Source organism: Peromyscus maniculatus, chromosome 1, assembly GCF_049852395.1.
Source record: "Peromyscus maniculatus bairdii isolate BWxNUB_F1_BW_parent chromosome 1, HU_Pman_BW_mat_3.1, whole genome shotgun sequence".
Classification (NCBI taxonomy): Eukaryota; Metazoa; Chordata; class Mammalia; order Rodentia; family Cricetidae; genus Peromyscus; species Peromyscus maniculatus.
This window is the reverse complement of record NC_134852.1, coordinates 191697623-191721994: the sequence shown is the minus strand read 5'-3', so window position 1 is coordinate 191721994 and position 24372 is coordinate 191697623. Positions and strand designations below refer to the sequence as shown.

Sequence of the window (24372 nt, the reverse complement as noted above, 5' to 3'; positions counted from 1 at the left end):
ATAAGGATAACCATGATTTTAGGTTATCAAAGTTTATCTTCACTCCCCTTGTAGCTATTTTTGTAATCTTTGGGCCAGATTACAAAACTTGAGCAAACTTTTCTTATTTCTATGTTAATACAATAATGATATAATTATTAACTAGATTCATGTTTACTGTGAATGTTAGTGATTATAATCAGTCAGTATAGTGTCATTGTGCACAGTCAAGAAATTGTGATGGATATAACTGAACTGAAAGCTTTTGGGAAAGGAAGGCTGTCAAATGCAAGAGGTGGGTTGAGTTAGAAACGTCCTCTTCAGCTCAGGCATTTGAAAACTTGGTACCCACTTGGTTGTGATGTTTGGTGATGTTTTGTTCATACCAATTATTGTTATTGTCTCTATAGACTATTGTGCTCATCTAGGTTTACATCTGCACTGGTGAGACAGGGGGAATTCTAATACTCTTCTTTCAGAATGTATGGTGAAGCTGGGGGAGTAAATATGCCCATTACATAGTCACCTTGATTCCTAAATTCTTCCACCTATGAGCAGTGAGACACTGACAGTTCTTTCTATCCCATTACTTAAAAAAAGAATGTCTTTCACAATTGAACTACACAACACTGAAAAACAAAAAACTTTCTTCAGCTAAAAGCTTAACATACATTTTCTGATTCCAAATGTGTGAGTGATATTTTTTTTGTTATCTTAGTTTTATAAATGGCCAAGAGTAAAAAAAGGAGCTGTAAGGCTTACACTGTTGAGAAAAATATGTCCAAATGTTTAATATAGCAAAGAAATATTTTAGATATGCATGACGATGGTAGTGCATAAATATATTTCTAGCCACTGGTACAATGTTGCAGAAGAATTGTCAGTTTGAGATCAACATAAGCTACATAGTAAGACTTTGTTAAAAAATATATTTAATAGAATATACAAACTATCCATAAATCATAAATTCCTAGCTGGTCAATGGTCACTAATCTGAGAATATAAAAGTTGAGGAGTTTTCTTCCATCTCAACATTTATCTATTGCTTCGCAAAAACAGTTGCACGTTATAGTTTTTTGTTTATTTTTTTAACACTATTTGGACACCAATCAGTAACATTAAACCAGGAATTCAGATGGGTACTCTGTAAAGAAGGACAAAGGTAAAGGAACCCTATTTTTCTCTATCAAAAGCACAAAGTGCGCTTGAGAAAGAGATCAAAGGTTATCTGATTAATCAGTCAATGACGTTTCAGTGAGAAACATGTTGATTCAGCAGGTAGTGTTATAAAAGCTCCATGCTGGCTGATCACAGCTGTGTCAGTAAGAAGGGTCTCCATGGATCCAGTCATAGTCCTGGTGCTCAGTCTCTCCTGTCTGCTTCTCCTCTCACTCTGGAGACAGAGCTCTGAGAGAAGAAAGCTCCCTCCTGGCCCCACCCCTCTCCCAATTATTGGCAATTTCCTCCAGATAGATGCAAAGAACATCAGCCAATCCTTGACCAATGTAAGTATTCTTTGTGCTCCTCCAATACCTTGATAAAGAAGATAAATTGAAAGTTACTTTAAATGAAAGTCTAGTAGAAGAAGAAATATTGCTATAAATAATCCTACAGTCAAAACTCTTGCAGTGTATTGTGTACTTCATGACATTTACAGCTGTATCTTGTCAGGAATTCAGTAATGAACAAGAATTCAGGTGAAAAGATATTCATTTCATTGTATTTAATAAAAATGAAAAAGATCCCACAAAATTGCAAAATTTGTGAATATTTCCTATCTTAGAAAAAAACACCCAAAAAGCAGCCCTTTCCAATATTTTTGGTTGAAGGCCAATAGTGAGTAATGTTTTATTCAGTAACTCAGGTAGAATTTCAGACAAACATTTTTACTGAGGTTTTGTATTTGATGCTGGACTCTAAAGTACAAACGGATGCCTAATTTAACTAAATACCAATAGACATGGAATAAAACAAGACATGTAAGGAAGGAGGCTACTTTGAGCATATCTGGTGATATTTGTATCCAGTTTTAATTTTTGTAAAACCTAGGTCTAGGGCTAAGAATGCTGCCAGAGAAGGACCTGTTTTTCCAGGAAATATTGCATGCCTGTGGTGCAGCTTTGGTGGTTCCCTCTCTCTGTGTCTTTGTAGTGGCAGTTGACAAATCTGGTCTGCTCAACAGAATCATTTGTGATGACTTACAAGTTTACATTTCAAAACTAAGTGGGCCAAGCTTTGCTGCTATATTTCTGCATCATTTCATCTGTTCCATTGGTCTACTTGTGAGTCTATTTTTTGTAATTATCAGACTGTGTATATCACTATAGCTCTAAAATATAATTTGAGACCTGATATTGATACATCTCCAACTGTGTTTTTACTCCTTAGGAGTGCCTTGACTATTTATTCTTGGTTCTTTGTGGTCCCATATGCAGTCTTCTGTTGTTTTTCTAAATATGGCATCAGAAGTTTGATGTATAGCATTAAATCTGTAAATAAAGAAATATGTGTTTAGTAGTATGGGTGTTTTGGTCCTTGGTTTCTGTCTCTTCTCTGGTCTCCTGGCTGGAGAGGCCTGTGTTTGAGGAGAAGGTCTTGACACCTGTAAGCTGGACTTCTGTATGTCAGAGTGGAGTGGCCTCTGTTCAAACAGGGCATTTATGCTGAAGTTGGAGGATGGGTAGGTAGGATGGGAGGGATGATTGTGGTAAAGTGGATAGGCACTGAGAGAGTGGGGGCAGTCAGTAGGCAGGTGGGTGGCCTACATGGAGTTCTGGTGGCTAACATCCTGCTGAATATTTTGATGTGAAAATTCATTGTAATCCTTATATAACAACTACCTGAGCTCTGAGGCATTACAAGGTTCACTGTAGGTGATCAAGAACTGATCATCATCATAATGTGATAAAAATGGGCTTCAGAACCATTTGAAGCTGAGTTTTGTCTGAATAAAAATATTAAAATACCAATAAAACACTAATAATATCAGTGTGAATGAGGTTGACTCCATGGAGATTTGTAGCAAGAATCTTAAAAGTTCTTATTAAAAAAATCAAACCTGAGGCCAGGTATTGGGGAGAACACTGGAAGATCAGAGAGACAGAACAAGCCACAGCTACCTCATCTCATCGGATCCTCAGCTGATCTTGTTTCCTCAGACTGGAGACCTCTGAGTCCTCATCCAGAATTGGACTCAGCTAAATTACTGCTGGAAAGCCTGAATGTTTAACCAGCCAATTGCTTAACCAGCCAAATTCTTTTTTTTTTTTTTTTTTTTTTTTTGGTTTTTCGAGACAGGGTTTCTCTGTGTAGCTTTGCGCCTTTCCTGGAGCTCACTTGGTAGCCCAGGCTGGCCTCGAACTCACAGAGATCCACCTGGCTCTGCCTCCCGAGTGCTGGGATTAAAGGCGTGCGCCACCACCGCCGGCCAACCAGCCAAATTCTTTTTTTTTTTTTTTTTTTTTTTTTTTTTTGGTTTTTCGAGACAGGGTTTCTCTGCGTAGCTTTGCGCCTTTCCTGGAGCTCACTTGGTAGCCCAGGCTGGCCTCGAACTCACAGAGATCCGCCTGGCTCTGCCTCCCGAGTGCTGGGATTAAAGGCGTGCGCCACCACCGCCCGGCCTGGCCAAATTCTTAACCAGCTATATGCTTCTAGTTTCTGGTCCTCACTCCTTATATACCTTTCTGCTTTCTACCACCACTCCCTGGTATTAAAGGCTTGCTTTCTGGGATTAAAGGTGTGATGAATCACCATACCTGGCTGTATCCTTGAACACATGGATTTCTGCCTTTTTAATGCTAGGATTAAAGGTGTGCTACCATTGCCTATGTTTTATGTTTAATATTGTGGCTGTTCTGTCACTGATCCCAGGTAAGTTTATTAGCATGCACAATATTTGGGTTGATACAATACCACATTTCCTCTCTTTTTGTCTAAAATTTTAAAAAGTTTATAACTAATACAATAAAAATTATACCCAGTAAGTATATACAATATGCACCATCAAGATTACATTAATGATGTCTAGTCCATTAACACTTGACAGATTCAGTTAAAAAACTCCATTATACATATTAACAATGTCCAGTCCAGTAACATTGAAAAACTCAAAAAGTTTCATTACTTATCCTATTTAAAACAAGTAGCTCCTTTTTTAAAGTATTGTTTTCTTTTCATAATAGATTCAGTAATCTCCCTTTTGTCATTTTAATATCTTCCCCTTTTTCTTTTCAGTGTAGATTCAGTGATCTACCTATTTATCCTATTATTTCTTTATCATTTTTCTCAGAGTAGAATAGATGATCTATCTGATATTTATATTCTCTTTTTCTTTTTGCTTTCTAGGGGTGAAGATATCTTTAGAGAATCTGGAAAAGAAAAAAATTAGGTTAATTGTCAAGTCCTGTATCATTTGTCCAGTCTCTGTATAATAGGAAAGTTCAGGGCTTGTCACAAGTCCTTGTTTGAGTAGTCTGTCAGGCTGGATCATCTCAGGTAGTCATCTCGAAATTGTCCTGACCAGTTTGTAGTTCAAAGTCAGTCTTTCTATGGTGTGAATCAGCTTAATGGCTTTATTATAGTTCTTGTGGAATCATCATTTTGGAGTCCTGTCATCTTTTTGAAGATTGCAAAGTCACTGTTAGGCATGGTCATGGTGCCCTGCACATTTATTTATTTTTTTTTTGTTGTTGTTGTTTGTTTGTTTGTTTTTTGGTTTTTGTGGTTTTTTGTTTTTGTCTTTTTTGTTTGTTTGTTTTTTGTTTTTTGTACCTCCTCTGTGGTTTGGAACAATCACAGTCTGATAAATAAAAATGGGCTTCAGAACCATTTGAAGCTGAGTTTTGTCTGAATTAAAAATATTAAAATACCGATAAAACACTGATAATACCAGTGTGAATGAGGTTGACTCCATGGAGATTAAAGTGACTTTTTTGTTAGTATTTACATTTTTCTTTCCAATTTCCAGCTTTCAAATGTCTATGGCCCTGTGTTCACCCTGTACTTGGGCAGGAAGCCTGCTGTGGTGTTGCATGGGTATGAAGCAGTGAAGGAAGCTCTGATTGATCATGGGGAGGAGTTTGCTGGAAGAGGAAGCTTCCCAGTGGCGGAAAGAATTACTAAAGGCCTTGGTAAGTAAGTGTGCGTGTTCATGTGTGTGCTGCACAGTGTTTACAGTGAAAGTGAAGATAAAAAGAGGGGTGGACTTCTTCCTTAGGTACACTTTGGACCTCTCTGTGGTTTCCACCCATCAGATCTCTCATCTGTTCCTAGAATCTATGTCTAGTGTTTTATCATTTTTAGGCATTGTTTTTAGCAATGGAAGCAGATGGAAAGAGATAAGGCGCTTCTCACTCATGACTCTGCGTAATTTGGGCATGGGGAAAAGGACCATTGAGGACCGTGTTCAAGAGGAAGCACAGTGTCTTGTGGAAGAACTGAGAAAAACCAATGGTAAGTGTAGGTTTATGCATTAACATCTTAGTCTAAGTATGTGTATAGGTCATGTTGATAATATCCTATTGTAAATATTTCTTTGTTTTTACATCAGAAACAAAGAATATATGTTTCATGTTAATTTTCTGCTGAGCTGCAGAACTATGGATTTCCATTAGCACAAGTGTAATTTCTCTTTGTGTATTATTTCACCACCTAATAAGTGCTATTGATAAAGGTGACAGAGGATATTCGTTTTCATTTTCTTGGACTACAGAGGTTTAAGCAAATTAACTGGGCAGTCCAGGGATTCTTTTAGGCCAATTTTTACAGTCTGGGGTAGCAATGATGTGATTTATGGATTTCATTTCTTAGCTGAGTTAATAAAATATGCATCAATTATTGTGTCTGTAATACTATGTTATCAAAATTGTATTGCTAATTGTTTAAATTTTTATTATATTGTGAATCTTATACAATGTGTTTTGATCATGATCACCTATCAACTCCTCTGAGATACACTTCCACTTTTCTCTACCTTACTTTGTGTTTCTCTTTATTTAATATCCACCAAACCTCCTTTGTGCTTGATATGTATGATTAAGAAAATTTTTGTTAGTACTTTCAGAATTTAGTACTTGTTTAAAAATATGTTTTAATTGAAATAGAATTACATAATTCCTCCCTCTGTCTCCCAAATGCCCTCCATTGTCCCTTCCCATGCCTTTTACACTCTCAAGTTGATAGTCTTTCTTTTTCTTTTCGCTTTTTTTTTCTTTTTTGTTTTTTTTTTGGTTTTTTTTTTTTTTTTTTGAGACAGGGTTTCTCTGTTTAGCTTTGCACCTTTCCTGTATCTCGCTCTGTAGACCAGGCTGGCCTCGAACTCACAAAGATCTGCCTGCCTCTGCCTCCCGAGTGCTGGGATTAAACATGTGTGCCACCACCACCTGGCGTCTCTTTTTCTTTATTGTTGTATATATGTATGTACATGCACACATACATGTAAAATCTCTTGAGTACTCTTTGTTGTTGGATATCAAATACATGATTTCAGGGCTGACCACTCTGCACTTGGACCACCAACAAAAGAGCTTAAGCTTTGGAGAGGATAATTATCCTTATCCCAGGAGTCATTAGTTGTGTGGAGTTCCCTGTCTAGGGGAAGGACTAGGTGAAAATTTTTCCTTTGCACATTATTAGCACATCTATTGATTTTGCCATTTTTCCTTTTTGTTTTGCAGTCATTTTTAGCACAAACTGTTTTATAGAAGACTTCTTGATATTCTTGTTCTTATAATCTTTCTGCCTTGTCTGTGATGTTTCCTGAGTCACAGATGTAGGAGTTGTGATGTATTTGTGTCTGTTGAGGTTGTGATCTCCACAATCTGTTGGTGTCTGCATTATATCCAACTGTGACTTTCTAGAATAAATTCCATTTGCTGTAAAAAGAGATCTCTTTAGTAAGGGGTGGTAGCTACACTTACCTATGCATATAAGGATATGACTTAGAATGTAGTAAAGAATTATGCAGGTCAAGCAAACCCAGTAGTGGGTTCTTTTATAAGGTCCATCACTTCACTAGCCCCACAAAGTTGTCTCATTTTTTATCATATTCAACCTCCCTCCTCCTCTTCTTCCTACATCTACTCACCTTTTTGTTCATGACCATTTCTTTTCTATTTTTTCCCACAAAGGCCAATTTGTGCTGTTCAAATATTCTTGTATGTGTGACTTTCCACCAAAGTATCAGGGTGGATTTATCAGGGTCTGTACTCTTAGAGAAAATTGACCCTTCCTCTTCCAAGCTAATATTTGCCAATAACATCTCCATTAGGAGTAGAACATCGTGCCTAACTTCCATCTTCATGCTAGGGTTTTTTTCTATCTTTGGCTTGCACAGGTCTTGTGCATACTGTCACATTTTCTGTGAGTTCATATGTGCATCTGCCCTGCTGTGCCTAGAAGACATCATTTCCACCTCTGGCTCTTATGCTCGTTCTGCCCCATCTTCTTCCAGAATAGCTAAGTCTTTTGAGGAAAGGATGCAGTACATAATTTACTTTTGGGGATAAACACTTGCAATCTCTTTTTCTTTGCAACTTTGCCCTTTGTAGCCTCTGTGTTCATCATAATCTGTAAACAGAAGTTTCTCTGATCATGGTTAAGAAATATCTTGTATGTGTGGTTTTCTTCTGGATTATGTTTGACTTACTAGGGGCTACACTCTTCATGAAAACCAAGTCACCTTCTCTCAAGAGCTAAATACTGCCACTAGCTTCTTGACTATTGGTGGGACTTTGTTGCCACTTCTCTCCATACTGTGATTCAATCTTTCTTAAACTTACATGGGTCTTGTGAATGTTGTCACGATTGTTTTATATTTACATGTGCAGCTGCCTTGATGTGTTAGGGATACACTTTTTACTTTATGTTACACAACACCTCTGTCTTTTTTCTGTCCCTTCTTCCATGAAAATCCCTAAGCCTTAGGAAGAAGCAGTGAGTTACAGATGTCCAATTTATGGCTGAGCATACCATAGTCTCGTTTTGCTCTGTGCCTTGAGTGGCTGTGGGTCTCTGTGTTAATTATCATCTACTGCAAATAGGAGTTGAATGATATGGGTTGAGAAATGCATGAATCAATAGATATCACTGTAATTTATTTGGAATTGATTAATACTATGCCAATTCAGGAGATGATAGTAGATTTTCCCCCAAGGTCGTTGATATATCTAGGCATAGAGTCTTGATGTGATATGGGATTTATCTCATGGAACAGGCTTAAACGAAAAAAGAATGTTGTTTGCAATTTATACATTGTTCACGCTCACTGTGGCACCAGTCGATATGTCTTGCCAGGCAAGTTGCTGTTGTTACTTGCAGAGTTTATAGCTGAGTGATATTGATCATTACTTTTCTCTTCTGGTAGCTCACATAGCACCTTCCAGCACTATGAGAGCTATCCTATATCAAAAATTTTAGAAATCTAAAATTAATAACTTGGTGACACACCAAAAAAAATCTTCACAAAAATGAACAAGTAATACCGTAAGAAATTAGATAAGAAGGATGGGTGTGGTAGTACATGTTTTCAATTCTAGCACTCAGGAGTCAGAGACAGGTAGATATCTATGAGTTTGAGGTCAGCCTTGGTATACATTATAAATTCCTGGGGCAGGGGAAGGTGAGGGAAGAGGAACTGTGATTGGTATGTAAAAATAAAAAAAATTAAATGAAAAGATTTTATTTTAAATGTTGGCTTTCACATTCATGTGTGTAACACTTGTGTGCCAGGTGTCACAGAAGTCAGAAAATTGTGTCAGACTCCCCTGGAACTGGGGGTTGCAGACTGTTATGAGCCACCAGGAGGGTGCTGAGAACTGAACTTTGTTCCTCTAAAACAGCAGCAAGTAATCTGAGTGCAGAGCTATCTGTCTAGCACTGACCTTGTTATATTTTGTGTCTATATTTCAAATACTGTATTTACTTCCTATGAAGCAAAATGCATTGTTTTAAATGATGAAATGAGAAAAAGGAAGTCTCTATTCCCACATTCATGTTGTTTCCTCCTATTGGAATTTAACTGTACAATAAAAGTTTTCAGTTTATTTAGTAATGTAAACAAATCCACATAGGAGTGGATCCCTCTTGAGATTATACATTATTGTCCTGTAACCATGAGGAGGAATTCTCCTCATTTTTCTTCTCATACCAGAACTCTCCTGCAGTGTTGCCATTTCCTCCTTCCTTGGATTAATACTTGCTTCCTTGCTTATTCATTGTAGCTGCAGATCTTCCAGGTGTACACTCCTCTATTTAAATCCCAGTGTTATATGACAATTAGGAATTCCAGTGAGAAACAATTCTGTTCTGAATACTAGAAATTTGAGGTTTATAAAATCTTTTGTTTTCTTTCAAGTACCAGATAGTTAAGTGTAAAAATTGGTATAACAGATACGATCTGTTCTTATTTAAGTAGTAATGTTGAGGCCACCTCGAGGTTAAGGTAAAAGTGATATGCACATTCTATATATAAGGAATACTTAGCTGTTAGGAGAATAGTAGAAAAGATATGGTTGAAAACTTCTAAAGACTCTTTATCTGTTAACAAAAACAAAATATCTTCTTTGTATATTTTAACAGTATTTTTCTAATTGTTTCTAATTACCCAGGCTCACCCTGTGATCCCACCTTCATCCTGAGCTGTGCTCCATGCAATGTCATCTGCTCCATTATTTTCCAGAATCGTTTTGATTATAAAGATCAGGATTTTCTTAACTTGATGAAAAGACTGGATGAGAATTTCAAGATTCTGAGCTCCCCTTGGTTGCAGGTGAAGTCAAGATCTTTTCCTTTTTAGAACATACATATAATCTTTCATTCTCATAGTTCAAATTCAATATAGACCAAGAAATGAGGTGCCCAGATACCATGGTTCTGAATATGGAAAGAATATCTGGAAGTCAGGCCTAAACACTTTGCTACACAAATAGCAAAACTGAAAGGCAAATGCCAGATTGGCTAAAGCCGGCTAGATCCCTATCCATCTGATGTCCACAGAACTGTCTGCATAATGTATTATTGATGAGCATTCACATCTAGAAGTTTGGTCAGTTCTTCACAGGACATTCTTCTAAGCATAATTCTTACCCTCTTTTCAAAGATTAAACACATCCTCATCATATTACTAGGCAGGAATATTTTAGTTTATAAAGAATATTCTCTTAAAGGAATAAGAATATTAATGGCAATGAAATCTGCTAGGAAACAATGAGTAGTTTCAGTGGTTTGATGTGTCAGCTGGTATCCTAGTTAACAAGATGACAAGTAGAAATGAGAAGACGAGTAATTTAATGTTGTGTGGCCCACACACATGTTCTCAGCATTGTCTTAGGCTGAACTGGCATCTACTGAACAATCCACAAAGAATGCCTGTGATCAGGGTTGTCTAGTGCAATAGGGCTTCAGGCAGTTGGGCTGTACTATGGTGAGCAAATGTGTAGTGTGGTATGGGAAAGAGAAAGAGAGAATGGTCCATGTCCTGTGGACAGAGGCACATCCAAAGAAGTGGAGCAGTAAGCAGTGGGGTGAGATGGGTTACTTGATTGCTACCCAGGGCCATAGTGATATCTGGGCTTTTGCTGCTGCCAGGGTCCATGTCTGAATTCATGGCCCTATTGCAGTCATGGTCTATATTGATGTCTGTGGCTCTTGATATCACTGAAGGCCAAGAGGAAAGAACAGTACAGTTGGCCCTGCCCATGTATTCACTGCATCACTAGGGAGATCAGGGCCTCTACCTCCTATGGGCAGCACAGTGGAGTTGATCCTGTTTACAGGGGTAGGGTAGGTCAGACCCAAGGATGTGAGCTTGGGCAATCTGACCCTGTCCCTCATCTGACATATGGTAGCATGGGCAGGGGAGAGATGCTCCACCAACTGCAGGTGGGAGAGCTGCCCTTGCCCGCACCAGCTGCAGTACTCAGGAGTTCAGACTGCACTTTGCCTAGGCAGTGGAGTAGAGCCAACACTTGGCATGGGTGTAGGTGAGTCAGCCCAGAAGTTGTGAGTGTGGGAGAGCTGGTCCCACTAATTATCTGTCTTGTGGTGGTGTGGTTGGGTAGAGGCCACCTTTAGTCTTCACTCCTTGAAGACTACGGCAGAATAGGGAGGTGACCCACACCCTTACCAGGTACAGCACTCTGTTAAGCAGGCCGTGCTCCTAGCCTGGGTTGCACAGTAGAGCTGACCCTGTTGGCAGAGGCATGAGTGAGTTGGCCCTGAGTGGGTGAGAATGGGATAGCTGACCATACCTCCATCATATGCCATGTGGTTGTGAGGGAAAGGGAAAGATGACCTCCCCCTGCTGTCTGTGGTGGGTGAGGGAGCTGACCCTCCCACTTAACAGCTTCAGCACCTGGAAAAGTGTGCTGTGCACCTTGCCTGAGCAGCACAGCAGAGCTGACCTGTATGAACATATTGATGTAGGGGCAGGGGTGCTATGTGTGAGCCAGCCCAGAGAATGTGAGTGAGAGATCTGGCCCCTCCCCTCATCTGCCTTATGGTGTTATGAGTGGGAGAGAGATTCCCTCACATCCTGTGGCAGGTGGGAGTGCTAGCTTTGAGGTCATAATAGTGGGAGAGCCGTCCCTGCCCTTCACCAGCTGTAGCACTGGGGAGCGTGGCCCCTACACCTTGCCTGTGTAACACAGTAGAACTGGCACTGATAGTGTAGGTGTGGGAGAGACAACTCTGAGGGCATGAAAGCAGCTCATTTCTATAAGGGGTGAACTAGCCAGGGCAATGTCAGAGAACTCACCTTAGGTCTGATGATGGGAGAGAGCTGGAGGGCTGGCCAACACTTCAACTTCCCAGGCTCAGAACAATGTTATGAGTGAGCCCACCCCAACATCCACCCCATCTGTGATCTGCTGGAGCATGTGAAGGGGCTAGTCCTGCAGACCTCAGGCTTGAAGATCTTCACAGTGCAGGGCAGTGGCAGGATATCAAAAAGACTCCCTTTGAACACCCGATATTCATAGTGTAACAGAAAACACAGGTCTTGAGCCAGATCAATGACTGTTAGCAGTGAACACTAGTAAAGTAAAGATGTGTGGATAATCGGGGGTACTGCATAACTCACTGTGTCACACTACAGCTTGGACGAGTGATTTTTCTTTTTTCTCTTAAATTTTATTTATTTTATTTGGGAGGTTGTTGTAAGAGCAGAAGGTGGGCTAGAGGGGCTGAAGAGGTGGGTGGGATCGAGAGGCATGATGTGAGAGACACGAACAATAAATAAATAAAAAGCAAGTTAAAGAAAGAATGATTGTGATCATAGAGAAATCACTAAAGGCTGTGGTACAGTTTTGCTTTCAAAGCCTCTTGGAGCCTTACCCACTTCTAAATACTCATTTCATGTCATAAGCTGGTTTACAGGAGTTAAATATGTATGTGCTACTTTTCTACTATAAATAATTCGTCCAACTTTCTTCACTTGTGCCAATATATAAAAAAAAATGTAAGTGACAACAATTTGTACCATATAGTTCAGAATAGTTGGGAATAAATGGTATAAGCCATCAGTGAATTTTCACAAATATGCTTTACACTAAAAAGGATTCATGAATGTCGGAACTTGATTATGATTCTCGATCATTTGTGCAGTAATTTCTCCCCCAAATCTCTCTACTATCACATAGAAATGGCACATACATGAAATAAAACATATTTTCTTTATGCTAAATACCATTTTTCATTCATGTCTGAATCTATAAACCCAAATTGGTCTTGATATATATTATAGATATGTGTATTTCTTCATATCTATTCATTTAAAAAGTTCTTTGGCAAGGGCTGGAGAGAGAGATCAGTGATTAAGAGTGTGCATTGATCTTCCAAAGGATCTAAGTCCAATTTTCAGCATCCATGTTAGGTGTCTCAAAACTACTAGCTTCAGGAGATCTGATATCTTTGGCCTCCAAGACACCCACACATAGATGGCACACACAGTTATGCATGCATACACATACCACACACATGACTAAAAGTAAAACAATTCATTTTAACAAAAAAATTCTTGGTCTGATTTTGTAGGTCTGCAATAATTTCCCTTGGCTATTTGACTATTGTCCAGGAAGTCATCACACAGTAATGAAAAATACTGATTATATCAAAAGTTATCTTTTGGAGAAAATAAAAGATCATCAGGAATCATTTAATGTTGCAAACCCTCGGGACTTTATTGATTATTACCTGATTAAACAAGAGCAGGTAAAATATTAATATTAATTCATTTTATTGCTTCAGGATTTTGTGGTTTGTTGAACACTGAAATGTTTGTCAGAGATGATTTAAAGTCAGTAGCATTTGAAAAACAGTTTTAGTATTTATTATGTATTGGGATGCACCATATGGATACTGATAAAAATAAATGGAATTTGCTAACTGGAGCACATTCCCTCTGTTCTTTAAAAAGTGTAGCTGAGGGGAAAAACAATACAAAGGGCAGGTAAGATGGGAAAAAATTCTAATCAGGTAGAAAATAACCAACTATCATGGCAGTGTGAAAATTGGCGCCATGAATGCACATAGTATGGCTAGATTGACTGTGTATCTAGTGGATTAAAATTGATCTGGCCATAGTGTTTATTTTAAAATGATAAATAGAGGAGTTAATTTCAGAAGCACTGAGTGGTGTATGGAGAGGTACATGGTGGAAAGAAGTAGGTGTATGGAAGAGTAAGGCTTTGAGTGTAAGTTCAAGCTAATTTTCACCAAAAGGGGTTAAGGATTGGTATCTACTGGGTATCCTGTCAGCATGATCTGCAATGGCATTGTGTAATTTATTCAAAAGACAATTTTCCATTGGATTTCCTTGGGACTCAGTAAAAATGAGCTGACTATAGATGTTTGGGTTTGTGTAACTAGAGTTTTCCTGCCTTGCCCACAGTCAGGACAAATCTCTGTCACCCACCAGTCCCACAGCCGCTCAGACCCAACCAAGTAAACACAGAGACTTATATTGCTTTCAAACTGTATGGCCGTGGCAGCTAATGTGCTAACTGTTCTTATAGCTTAAATTAATCCATTTCCATAAATCTATACCTTGCCATGTGGCTTGTGGCTTACCAGCATCTTCACATGCTCCTTGTCATGGTGGAGGCTGGCAGTGACTCCTTCCTCCTTCCTGTTCTTTCTTTTCTCCTCTCTGTTAGTCTTTCCTATACTTCCTGCCTGGCCACTGGCCAATCAGTGTTTTATTTATTGACCAATTAGAGTAATTTGACATACAGACCATCCCACAGCACTTCCCCCCCCCCTTTTTTTTTTTCTTTTAAAGAGGAAGGTTTTAACTTTTACACATCTCCAAAGCCAGCTTGGGAATTTGGGCGTAGTTTCTCTTACTACTTCCTGCTGGAGGGGGGCACTGTATCTTATGGGGACACAAAGAAAATTTTAGGCCTATGGGGTAGTCCATGAGGGTGTATCGTCTGAGCCAGTTGCCTTGAAACGATTCTGGATGTTGGATCATCTGGGCCTTCGTGTCATCAGAGACCTTTCAGGGGGTCTTGGCTGGTCAAACCTGATGTATCTTAATCTGGAACAAATCCATAGCCTCTGGCTTTCTGTGGAGACAAAAGCAGAGCCTCCTATCCAAAGCAACATATCCTTCCATCCAAATTTTGAAGTCAAGGTACCTTTAAAATATACATTTTGGCATAACTCAACAGCTTTTGCAAACAAATGTTTTTCTTCAGTTATGAATATCAAAGAGAACATAATCCAGATTCTCAGTGTGGTAGCCATCTTTACGTGGCTTTTTTTTTTTTTTTTTTTTTTGGTTTTTTGAGACAGGGTTTTTCTGTAGCTTTGGAGTTTGTCCTGGACTAGCTCTGTAGACCAGGCTGGCCTTGAACTCACAGAGATCTGCCTGCCTCTGCCCCCCGAGTGTGAGCCTATTGCTTTAAACTGTAGCCTTCTAAGCCTGAAACAGCTCTGGTGCTGTGGCTGCTGGCTCCACCTACTTCAGCATCCCAACATAGCGGTGGTACGTTTTCTGCCAGCTCTGGGAGCCATCAACTCTCAGAAATAGTGAGTCGATGCTTCTATCAAAGCAGCATGTAGCCCAGAAACCTCTTTTTTGTTTTGTACTAGCAAAGCCTAAATCCACAACACGGCTTAATGTGCCATTTGCAGAGGCCTCATTCCTGCCAAACTGCAGGTGGAGTGCACACACCAGAAACACCTGAATTCCACCAGTGTCCTGTCCATGATTCAGGATTTAAATTCTGGAAATTCTTGGTGTTTTTAGAATTCAGCTATCCATTCTTCTCAGCTTGTGGGTGGCTTCATCTCTTTTATTAAATGCCAGTCTACCATTGAGAGGTTAAACTCTCTTAGCCTAGTTACTCTTTCAAAAATAACTGTTTCAGCTGCCATTCCACTGCACATCAGAAGCCATCAGTCCACTGCCTGTTCAGCTTCCTTCAGAGGAAGGGGCCCTGTAACTTCTCTGGATTGCAAGCTCACTTCAGGGATGGGGCCATATTGTCCTGGCCTCACAGGATGCCTGTTGCTGAAGCCACAACCACACTTGTCTTGGCAAGGATCAATAGTCCTTTGTTTCATGTCCTGTCTGTCCATTTTGTCCTGTTTGTCAGCAGTCAAATTGAGGACACTTTCTTGTCCAGTGGCTAACTTTTGCCACAATGAAAATTAATTCAATATGCAGTTTCTTCAATGCCCATATTTTCTCTGAAGTAGATTGGTGCTGCCAGGAGCCAACATGTCTCATAGTCATTAAAAAAAAGAAAAAAAAATAAGTTATTAAAACATTTTTTTACTCTTTACTTTTTTTAACAATACTATTCAGTTCTACATAATAGCCACAGATTCCCTTGTTCTCTCCCTTCCTGTTCCCCTCCCCTTCCCCCCAGCCCACCCCCATTCCCACCACCTCCAGGTCAAGGTCTCCCCCGAGGACTGGGATCGACCTGATAGACTCAGTCCAGGCAGGTCCAGTCCCCTCCTCCCAGATTGAGCCAAGCATCGCTGCATAAGTCCCAGGTTTCAAACAGCTAACTCATGCAATGAGCCCAGGACCTGGTACCACTGCCTAGATGCCTCCCAAACAGATCAAGCCAATCAACTGTCTCACCTATTCAGAGGGCCTGATCCAATTGGGGGCCCCTCAGCCTTTGGTTCATAGTTCATGTGTTTCCATTCGTTTGGTTATTTGTCCCTGTGCTTTATCCAACCTTGGTTTCAACCATTCTTGCTCATATAAACCCTCCTCTTTCTCACTAATTAGACTCCCAGTGCTCCACCCAGGGCCTAGCCATGGATGTCTGCATTAAGATTCCTCAGTCCTTGGATGGGGTTTCTGGCACAACTATTAGGGTGTTTGGCCATCCCATCACCATAGTAGGTCAGTCCCAGCTGTCTCTTAACCATTGCCAGCAGTCTTTTGTGGGGGTATCTTTGTGGATTTCTGTGGGCCTCTTTAGCTCTTTGTTTCTTCCTTTTTTCATGTGGTCTTCATTTACCATGGTCTCCTATTCCTTGTTCTCCCTCTTTTCTTGAAACATTTTAAATGTCACATTCTGTAGATCTCTGAAAGGTTTGAAGATGACCTATTTTTCTAATATATCTCTGCTAGACCTTAAAAACGTACCTAATATGACTGCTACAAGTTTGATTGTAATGTCTAACTACTAACTTTCATTTCTTTATATCCTAATCGTTGGTAATAATAACATTCACAGATTAGCAAAATGCATTACATTGTTAAATGAACTGTATAAGTACAATATCTTGAACAATATTAGAAATATATGTATAGCATTTTCTAACAATATCAATCTCAATATATGTAATTTGTATACAATATACAAAAATTCAATCCAATGTAAAATATTTAAAACTAGTAATTCTCTTTTAAAAGTAGATTCAATAATCTATCTTGATTGTCTTCCCCAAAATAGTGTGCACCCTAAAAAACTTATCTGGGGTCAGAGAACAGAACAGCCACTAGATATAGAGGCCAGAAAATTGTGGCACACACCTTTAATCCTAGCATTCCAAAGTCAGGGATCAGTCTGGTTCTCTGAGTTCAAAACCACACTGTAAATAGCCAGCTATGGTGACACAGGCCTTTAATCCCAGGAAGTGATGGCAGGAAGCAGAAGGTGCTGTGGATATTGTTCTGTATAAATAAAACACTGATTGGCCAGTGGCCAGGCAGGAAGTATAGGCGGGACAAGGAGAGAGGAGAATTCTGGGAAGTGGAAGGCTGAGTGGAGAGACACTGCCAGCCGCCGCCATGACAAGCAGCATGTGAAGATGCTGGTAAGCCACGAGCCATGTGGCAAGGTATAGATTTATAGAAATGGATTAATTTAAGATATAAGAACAGTTAGCAAGAAGCCTGCCATGGCCGTACAGTTTGTAAGCAATATAAGTCTCAGTGTTTACTTGGTTGGGTCTGAGAAACTGTGGGACTGGTGGGTGACAGAGATTTGTCCTGACTGTGGGCAAGGCAGGAAAACTCTAGCTACAAGAAGGTATTAAAAATGTGAGGACCAGGAACTAGAGCCTGGTTAAGCTTTTAGGCTTTTAGCAGCAGTTCAACTGAGATTCATTCAGATGAGGACACAGAGACTTCCAGTCTGAGGAAACAGGATCAGCTGAGGAATTGGTGAGGTGAGGTAGCTGTGGCTTATTCTGCTTCTCTGGTCTTCCAGCATTCACCCCAATAACTGGTACCAGGTTTGATTTTATTAATGAGACATTTTAAGATTCATGCTGCACTAGACCTCTATAGTAGAGCTTCATGTCAGAGATGGTGATGCCTAGGAGGTGGCTTTGTTGTACAGGATTATTTTATCTATCCTGGGTTTTTTGTTTTTACAAATGAAGTTGAGTATTGTTCTTTCAAGGTCTGTGAAGAATTGTGTTGGGATTTTGATGGGGATTGCATTGAATTGTAGATTGCTTTTGGTAAGATTGCCATTTTTACTGTGTTAATCTTGCCTATCCATGAGCATGGGAGATCTTTCCATTTTCTGATATCTTCATCAATTTCTTTCTTCAAAGACTTAAAGTTCTTGTCATACAGGTCTTTCACTTGCTTAGTTAGAGTTACCCCAAGGTATTTTATATTATTTGTAGCTGTTGCAAAGGGTGATGTTTCTCTTATTTCTTTCTCAGCCTGTTTATCATGTGTATATAGGAGGGCTACTGATTTTTTTTAGTTAACCTTGTATCTTGCCACATAACTGAAGGAGTTTATCAGCTCTAGGAGTTCCTTTGTTGAATTTTTGGGGTCACTTAGGTATACTATCATATCATCTGCAAATAGTGAACGTTTGATTCCTTCCTTTCCAGTTTGTATCCCCTTAATCTCCTTTTCTTGTCTTATTGCTCTAGCTAGAACTTCAAGTACTATATTGAATAAATATGGGGAGAGTAGACAGCCTTGTCTTGTTCCTGAGTTTCTCTCCAATTACTTTGATGTTGGCTATTGGCTTGCTATAAATTGCCTTTATTATGTTTAGGTATGTTCCCTATATTCCTGATCTCTCCAAGGCCTTTATCATGAAGGGGTGTTAAATTTTGTCAAAGGCTTTTTCAGCATCTAATGAAATGATCATGTGGGTTTTCTTCTTTCAGTTTGTTTATATGGTGTATTACATTGACAGACTTTCATATGTTGAACCATTCTTGCATCTCTGGGATGAAGCCTACTTGATCATGGTGGATAATGTGATAATGTTTTTGATGTGTTCTTGGAGTCTGTTTGCTAATATTTTTATTAAGTATTTTTACAACAATGTTCATGAGGGAGATTGGTGTGTAATTCTCTTTCTTTGTTGCATCTTTGTTTGGCTTGGGAATCAGATCAACTGTAGCCTCATAAAAGGAGTTTGGCAACATTCCTTCTGTTTCTATTGTGTAGAACAATTTGAAGAGTATTGGTATTAACTCTTCTTTGAAAATCTGGTAGAATTCTGCATTGAAACCATCTGGTCCTGGGATTTGGGGGCGGGGTTGGGAGACTATTAGGGGTTATTGGTCTATTTAAATAGTTTATCTGGTTTTGATTAACTTTGCTATGTAGTACCTATCCAAAAAATTATCCATTTCTTTTAGATTTTCCAATTTTGTGGAGTACAGGTTTTTGAAGTATGATCTGATGATTCTCTGGATTTCCTCATTGTCAGTTGTTATATATCCCCTTTTATTTCTTATTTATTAATTTGAAAGCTCTCTCTCTGACTTTTGGTTAGTCTGGATAAGTGCTTGTCTATCTTGTTGATTTTCTCAAAGAACCAACTCCTTGTTTCATTGATTCTTTGTATTGTTCTCTTTGTTTCTATTTTATTGATTTCAGCTCTCAATTTTATTATTTCCTGGTGTCTATGCCTCCTGGGTGACTTTGTTTCTTCTTGTTCTACAGTTTTCAGGTGTGCTGTTAAGTCACTAGTGTGAGATTTCTCCAACTTCTTTATGTGGGTGTTTAGTGCTATGAATTTCCCTCTTAGCACTGCTTTCATAGTTCTAGAAGTATGGATATGTAGTACATTCATTTTCCAATTTTTTTTTTGTATCTGTTGATATTTGCTTTGTGACCAAGTGTAGCTGGAGAGTTTTCTCTCTGGGTCCCACGAAGCCCCGGCAGTCTGACAGCTCATTTATAAAATAAACACACAGACAATTATATTTTCATTGAAATCTAGGAAGTTTTAATTTCTTTATTTCTTCCTTGACTCATTGGTGATTCAGTTGAGCAGTATTCAGTTTCCATGAGATTGTAGGCTTTCTGTAATTTTTATTGTTGTTGAAATCTAACTTTAAACCATGGTGCTCTTATAGACTACAGGAGGTTATTCCAATTTTTTTGTATCTATTGAGATTTGCTTTATGACCAAGTGTAGCTGGAGAGTTTTCACTCTGGGTCCCACCAAGCCCCAGCAGTCTGACAGCTCATTTATAAAATAAACACACAGACAATTATATTACTTATAAACTGTATGGCCATGACAGGCTTCTTGTTATCTATTTCTTCTATCTTAAATTAACCCATTTCTATTAATCTATATGTTGCCACGTGGCTTGTGGCTTACTGGAACCTTACATCTTGCTTGTCATGGTGGCGGCTGGCAGGTCTCTCAGCCTCAGCCTTCTACTTCCCCCAATTCTCTTCTCTTTGTCCCGCCTATACTTCCTGCCTGGCTACTGGCCAATCAGTGTTTTATTTATTACCCAATCAAGCAACACGTAACATACAGAACATCCCACAGCACTTCCCCTTTTCTTTTTTTCTAAAAGGAAAGTTTTAACTTTTGCATAGTAAAATTACAGATAACAAAACAATTATCAATCAAGAATTATAGTTAAAATATCTAGTCTATTTATAATAACTAGTTTATTTGGCAAAATTAAAGAAGATATCCTATCTATCTTATATTTGTGAGTCTAAGGTTTTATATCTAACTTGTCTTTTGCCATAACTAAGGAAAATTGTAACTATCTAGCTTTAATCACATCAAAAACCTCAGAAGGATATAGTATTACCTGAGAAAATGGAGAAGGATGCAAGCAACTTTCAGGAGTCTTGCAGAATAGACAGAGACAGCTGGCAGCCTAGACAATCACCTAATGTTCCTTTGTAAAGTTGGGGCATCTGTTTTCAGCCCACAGGGCTAGAGTCTCTTGGTCATTTTTCTCTGTGTCCTGTAGAATGTCTGGCAGGGGCTCAGGGTGCTCTACCATCTCTACTTGGGCTTCTTTGGCCAGCTTCTTCAGCCTCTTCAGCATGGGCAGCAAGCTAGCAAGCATGGCGCAGCCAATGGGGGCACTGTGGACTTGCACCAAGATTCTGGCCAAGCACAGGTGGCGATGAGGTGAGGTGGGTCCGTGAGAGCAACATCCTTCATGAGAAGTCCAAGGGGAAGACACGGGAGGGTGCTGAAGACAAGAAGACCAACCGCAACATGCTGTCTAACAGCAAGGTGTTTTACCTGCTCAAGACGGCCTTCCCTAATGTGCAGATAAATACTGAGGAACATGTGGATTCATCTGACAAGGAGGTCATTGTATGGAATCATAAGATTCCTGAGGACATCCTGAAGGAAATAGCTGCTCCTAAGGAGGTACCCGCAGAAAGTGTGACTGTCTGGATTGACCCTCTTGATGCTGCACAGTAATACACAGAGGATCTTCAAAAGTATGTCACTACCATGGTGTGTGTAGCTGTGAATGGCAAACCTGTGCTAGAAGTTATTCATAAGCCATTTTCTGAATATACAGCTTGGGCAATGGTAGATGGTGGTTCAAATGTGAAAGCCCATTCTTCCTACAATGAGAAGACACCAAAGATCATTGTGTCTCGCTCTCATGCAGGGATGGTCAAACAGGTTACTCTGCAGACCTTTGGAAACCAGACATCAATCATCCCAGCTGGTGGTGCTGGTTATAAAGTTTTAGCACTCTTGCATGTGCCTGATATGAGTCAAGAAAAAGCAGATCTATATATTCATGTGATGTTCATCAAAAAGTGGGATATATGTGCTGGTAATGCCATCCTAAAAGCCCTTGGAGGGCATATGACGACTCTGAGTGGTGAAGAGATCAGTTATACTGGGTCTGATGGTATTTAAGGGGGACTCCTTGCTAACATCAAAATGAACCACCAAGCTCTGGTCAGAAAACTCCTAGATTTAGAAAAGTCAGGATATCAATAAGCATTCCTGACCACAGGGTGCAACTTTTCAGGGGTGAATTGTTCAGCCTGAACTGTTGGAAGCTTCAAAGGACTTGTGGAGACTATACATGGTTAATGCCATCCTGAACTTAGGAAGTACTTATGAAGCATCAGAGACATACTTTCCCTATAATAGGATGCAAAATCAGGGAAAATAGGTTGCTTCATTTCTCAAGTATTGTCTTTATCTTTGAGACTATTTTCATACAGTTGTCATACACAAGGAACATATATATATATATATATATATATATATATATATATATATATATATATATATATATATATTTGTGGATTAAAATCTAGAGCTGAGTCTACACTGTTATGAGTCACCATTTTCACTCAACAAATGATGAGTCTGTACTATTGATACTTTCATATAGAATTGGTTTTGAGGAAGGCTTGGTTTTGTGTAGATGTTTAGTGTAACTTTGAGGTTGTATCTTATTGAAAATAAAGTCATTGGTGATTTTTACTCCTCAGATGGAAAGCACAAGTCTCATATTCATTAATACACAACAAGTGCTCTGTCCATCTATCATTTCTCAGGTACCATTATACTCCTTCTCAGGTCTTTGATGGGATTGAAGACTATCAGTTATAGTTACAACTTAATATACATATTATATATATATATATATGTATATATATAATCTTAGATAGAACATATTAAGTATTAGATTATGGTTCTTTAGGATAGGACACCTTTTGGAATGATCTTTGTAACATGCCATTTACCTATTCTCTAGACTTCTCTGGATTTTAGTATGTGTTTCTTGCTTGATATTGTTCACATTGGTTGTAGTTCCATCTTATCTAGGTCATTATCCCTTATTATTCCTGGACAATATTTGATAACCATTCCTTTGTACATAGTCTTGCATTAGGTTAAAACCTTCTTATTTAGACAAAAGGGGGAGATGTAGTGGGTAGCCATTCCAGCTTTGATCTGATAGTTCCAACCACCATTGAGGTTTTGGTAACTGTCACACCTACAAGGCGGGGCCAAGGGAGGACCCTGAAGACATGAGATCCAGATGTGCTGTCTCTCTTAGTTCTTGGACCCTGGACGCAGGAGGTAGAACGAGCAGAGTTTTCCAGAGAACACTGCTGGACTGCACTACACCTTTCCCAGACTCTGTAAACAATCCATTCACTTGTAAGTTACACCACAAAATAAACCTCCCATTTAACTATGTGGAGTGGCCTTAATAATTTTACCAATAACCAAGCATGTGGTTGATTTTAGAGAAAGTTCCATGGGGTGCTGAGAAGAAGGTATATTCTTTTTTGTTAGGTAGAATGTTCTGTGGATATCAATTAAGTCCATTTGAGTCATAACATCAATTATGTCCCTTATTTCTAAGTTTCTATCTGACAGATCTGTTCAGTGATGAGAGAGGGTTGTTGAAGTCTCCCACTATTAATGTGTGGGGTTTGATGTGTGATATAAGCTTTAGTAATGTTTCTTTTACAAATGTGGGTGCCCTTATATTTGGGGCATAAATGCTCAGAACTGAAACTTCATCTTGGTGGATCTTTCCTGTGATGAGTATGTAATGTCCTTCTCAGTCTCTCTTGATTGACTTTAGTTTGAAGTCTGTTTTGTTAGATATTAGGATAGCTACCTCAGCTTGCTTTTTAAGACCATTTGACTGGAAAGACTTTTCCCAGGCTTTCACTCTGAGGTAGTGTCTGTCTTTGAAGTTGAAGTGTGATTCTTGTATGCAGCAGAAAGATGGGTCCTGCTTTTGTATCCATTCTGTTAGCCTGTGTCGTTTAATAGGTGAATTAAGTCCATTGATATTAGGGGATATTAATGACCAGTGATTCTTAGTTCCTATTATCTTTGGTGGTACTGTGTGAATTTCTCTTCTTTGGGATTTACTATTGTGAGGTTATCTATTGCCTATGTTTTCATGGGTGTATCTGACTTCCTTAGTTTGGAATTTCCCTTCTAGTACTTTCTGTAGGGTTGGATTTGTGGATAGGTATTGTTTAAATCTGGTTTTTATCTTGGAATGTCTTGTTCACTCTGTCTATGGTGATTGAAAGTTTTGCTGGTTATATTAGTCTAGGCTGGCATCCATGGTCTCTTACCACTACATCTGTCCAGGACCTTCTGGTTTTCAAAGTCTCCAGTGTGAAGTCAGCTGCTATTCTAATAGGTTTGCCTTTATAAGTCACTTGGCCTTTTTCCTTTGCTGCTTTTAATATTCTTTCTTTATTCTGTATGTTTAATGGTTTGATTATTATGTGGTGAGGGGACTTTTGGCATGGGGGTCTAGTCTATTTGGTGTTCTATAAGCTTTTTGTATTTTTATAGTTATTTTCTTCTTTAAGTTGGGAAAGTTTTCTTCCATGATTTTGTTGAATATATTTTCTGTACCTTTGAGTTGGCATTCTTCTCCTTCTTCTATCCTTATTATTCTTAGCTTTGGTGGTGTCCCAGATTTCCTGAACCTTTTGTGTTATGACTTTTTTGGTTTGGTGTTTTCTTTGACTGATGAATCTATTTGCTCTATTGTATACTCTACACTAGAGATTCTGTCTTCCATCTCTTGCATTCTATTTGTTATGCTTGCATCTGTGTCTCCTATTCAGTTATTTAGATGTTCTATTTCCAGCATTTCCTTTGTTTGTGTCTTTTTCATTGTTTCTATTTCAATTTTCAGATGTTGAACTGTTTCCTT

The 24372-nt window shown here is 39.0% G+C and overlaps 1 protein-coding gene and 1 pseudogene across 2 annotated transcripts in view; both read left to right on the top strand.

Moving 5' to 3' along the window:
* Positions 1 to 1252: 1252 nt before the first annotated feature.
* The window catches only part of LOC143266748 (cytochrome P450 2C27-like), a 46431-nt gene continuing 23311 nt past the window's right edge, over positions 1253 to 24372 (top strand). Inside the window, exons 1-5 of one of the 2 annotated variants that reach the window (XM_076563014.1) lie at positions 1253 to 1484; positions 4946 to 5108; positions 5281 to 5430; positions 9585 to 9745; positions 13009 to 13185. In XM_076563014.1, coding sequence (XP_076419129.1) covers positions 1317 to 1484; positions 4946 to 5108; positions 5281 to 5430; positions 9585 to 9745; positions 13009 to 13185 — 819 coding nt within the window. In that variant the 5' untranslated portion in view covers positions 1253 to 1316. The remainder of the gene's footprint in view (positions 1485 to 4945; positions 5109 to 5280; positions 5431 to 9584; positions 9746 to 13008; positions 13186 to 24372) is intronic. The other variant, XM_076563015.1, reaches the window with a different exon arrangement.
* LOC102928713 (Golgi-resident adenosine 3',5'-bisphosphate 3'-phosphatase pseudogene) lies at positions 16594 to 21780 on the top strand (annotated as a pseudogene).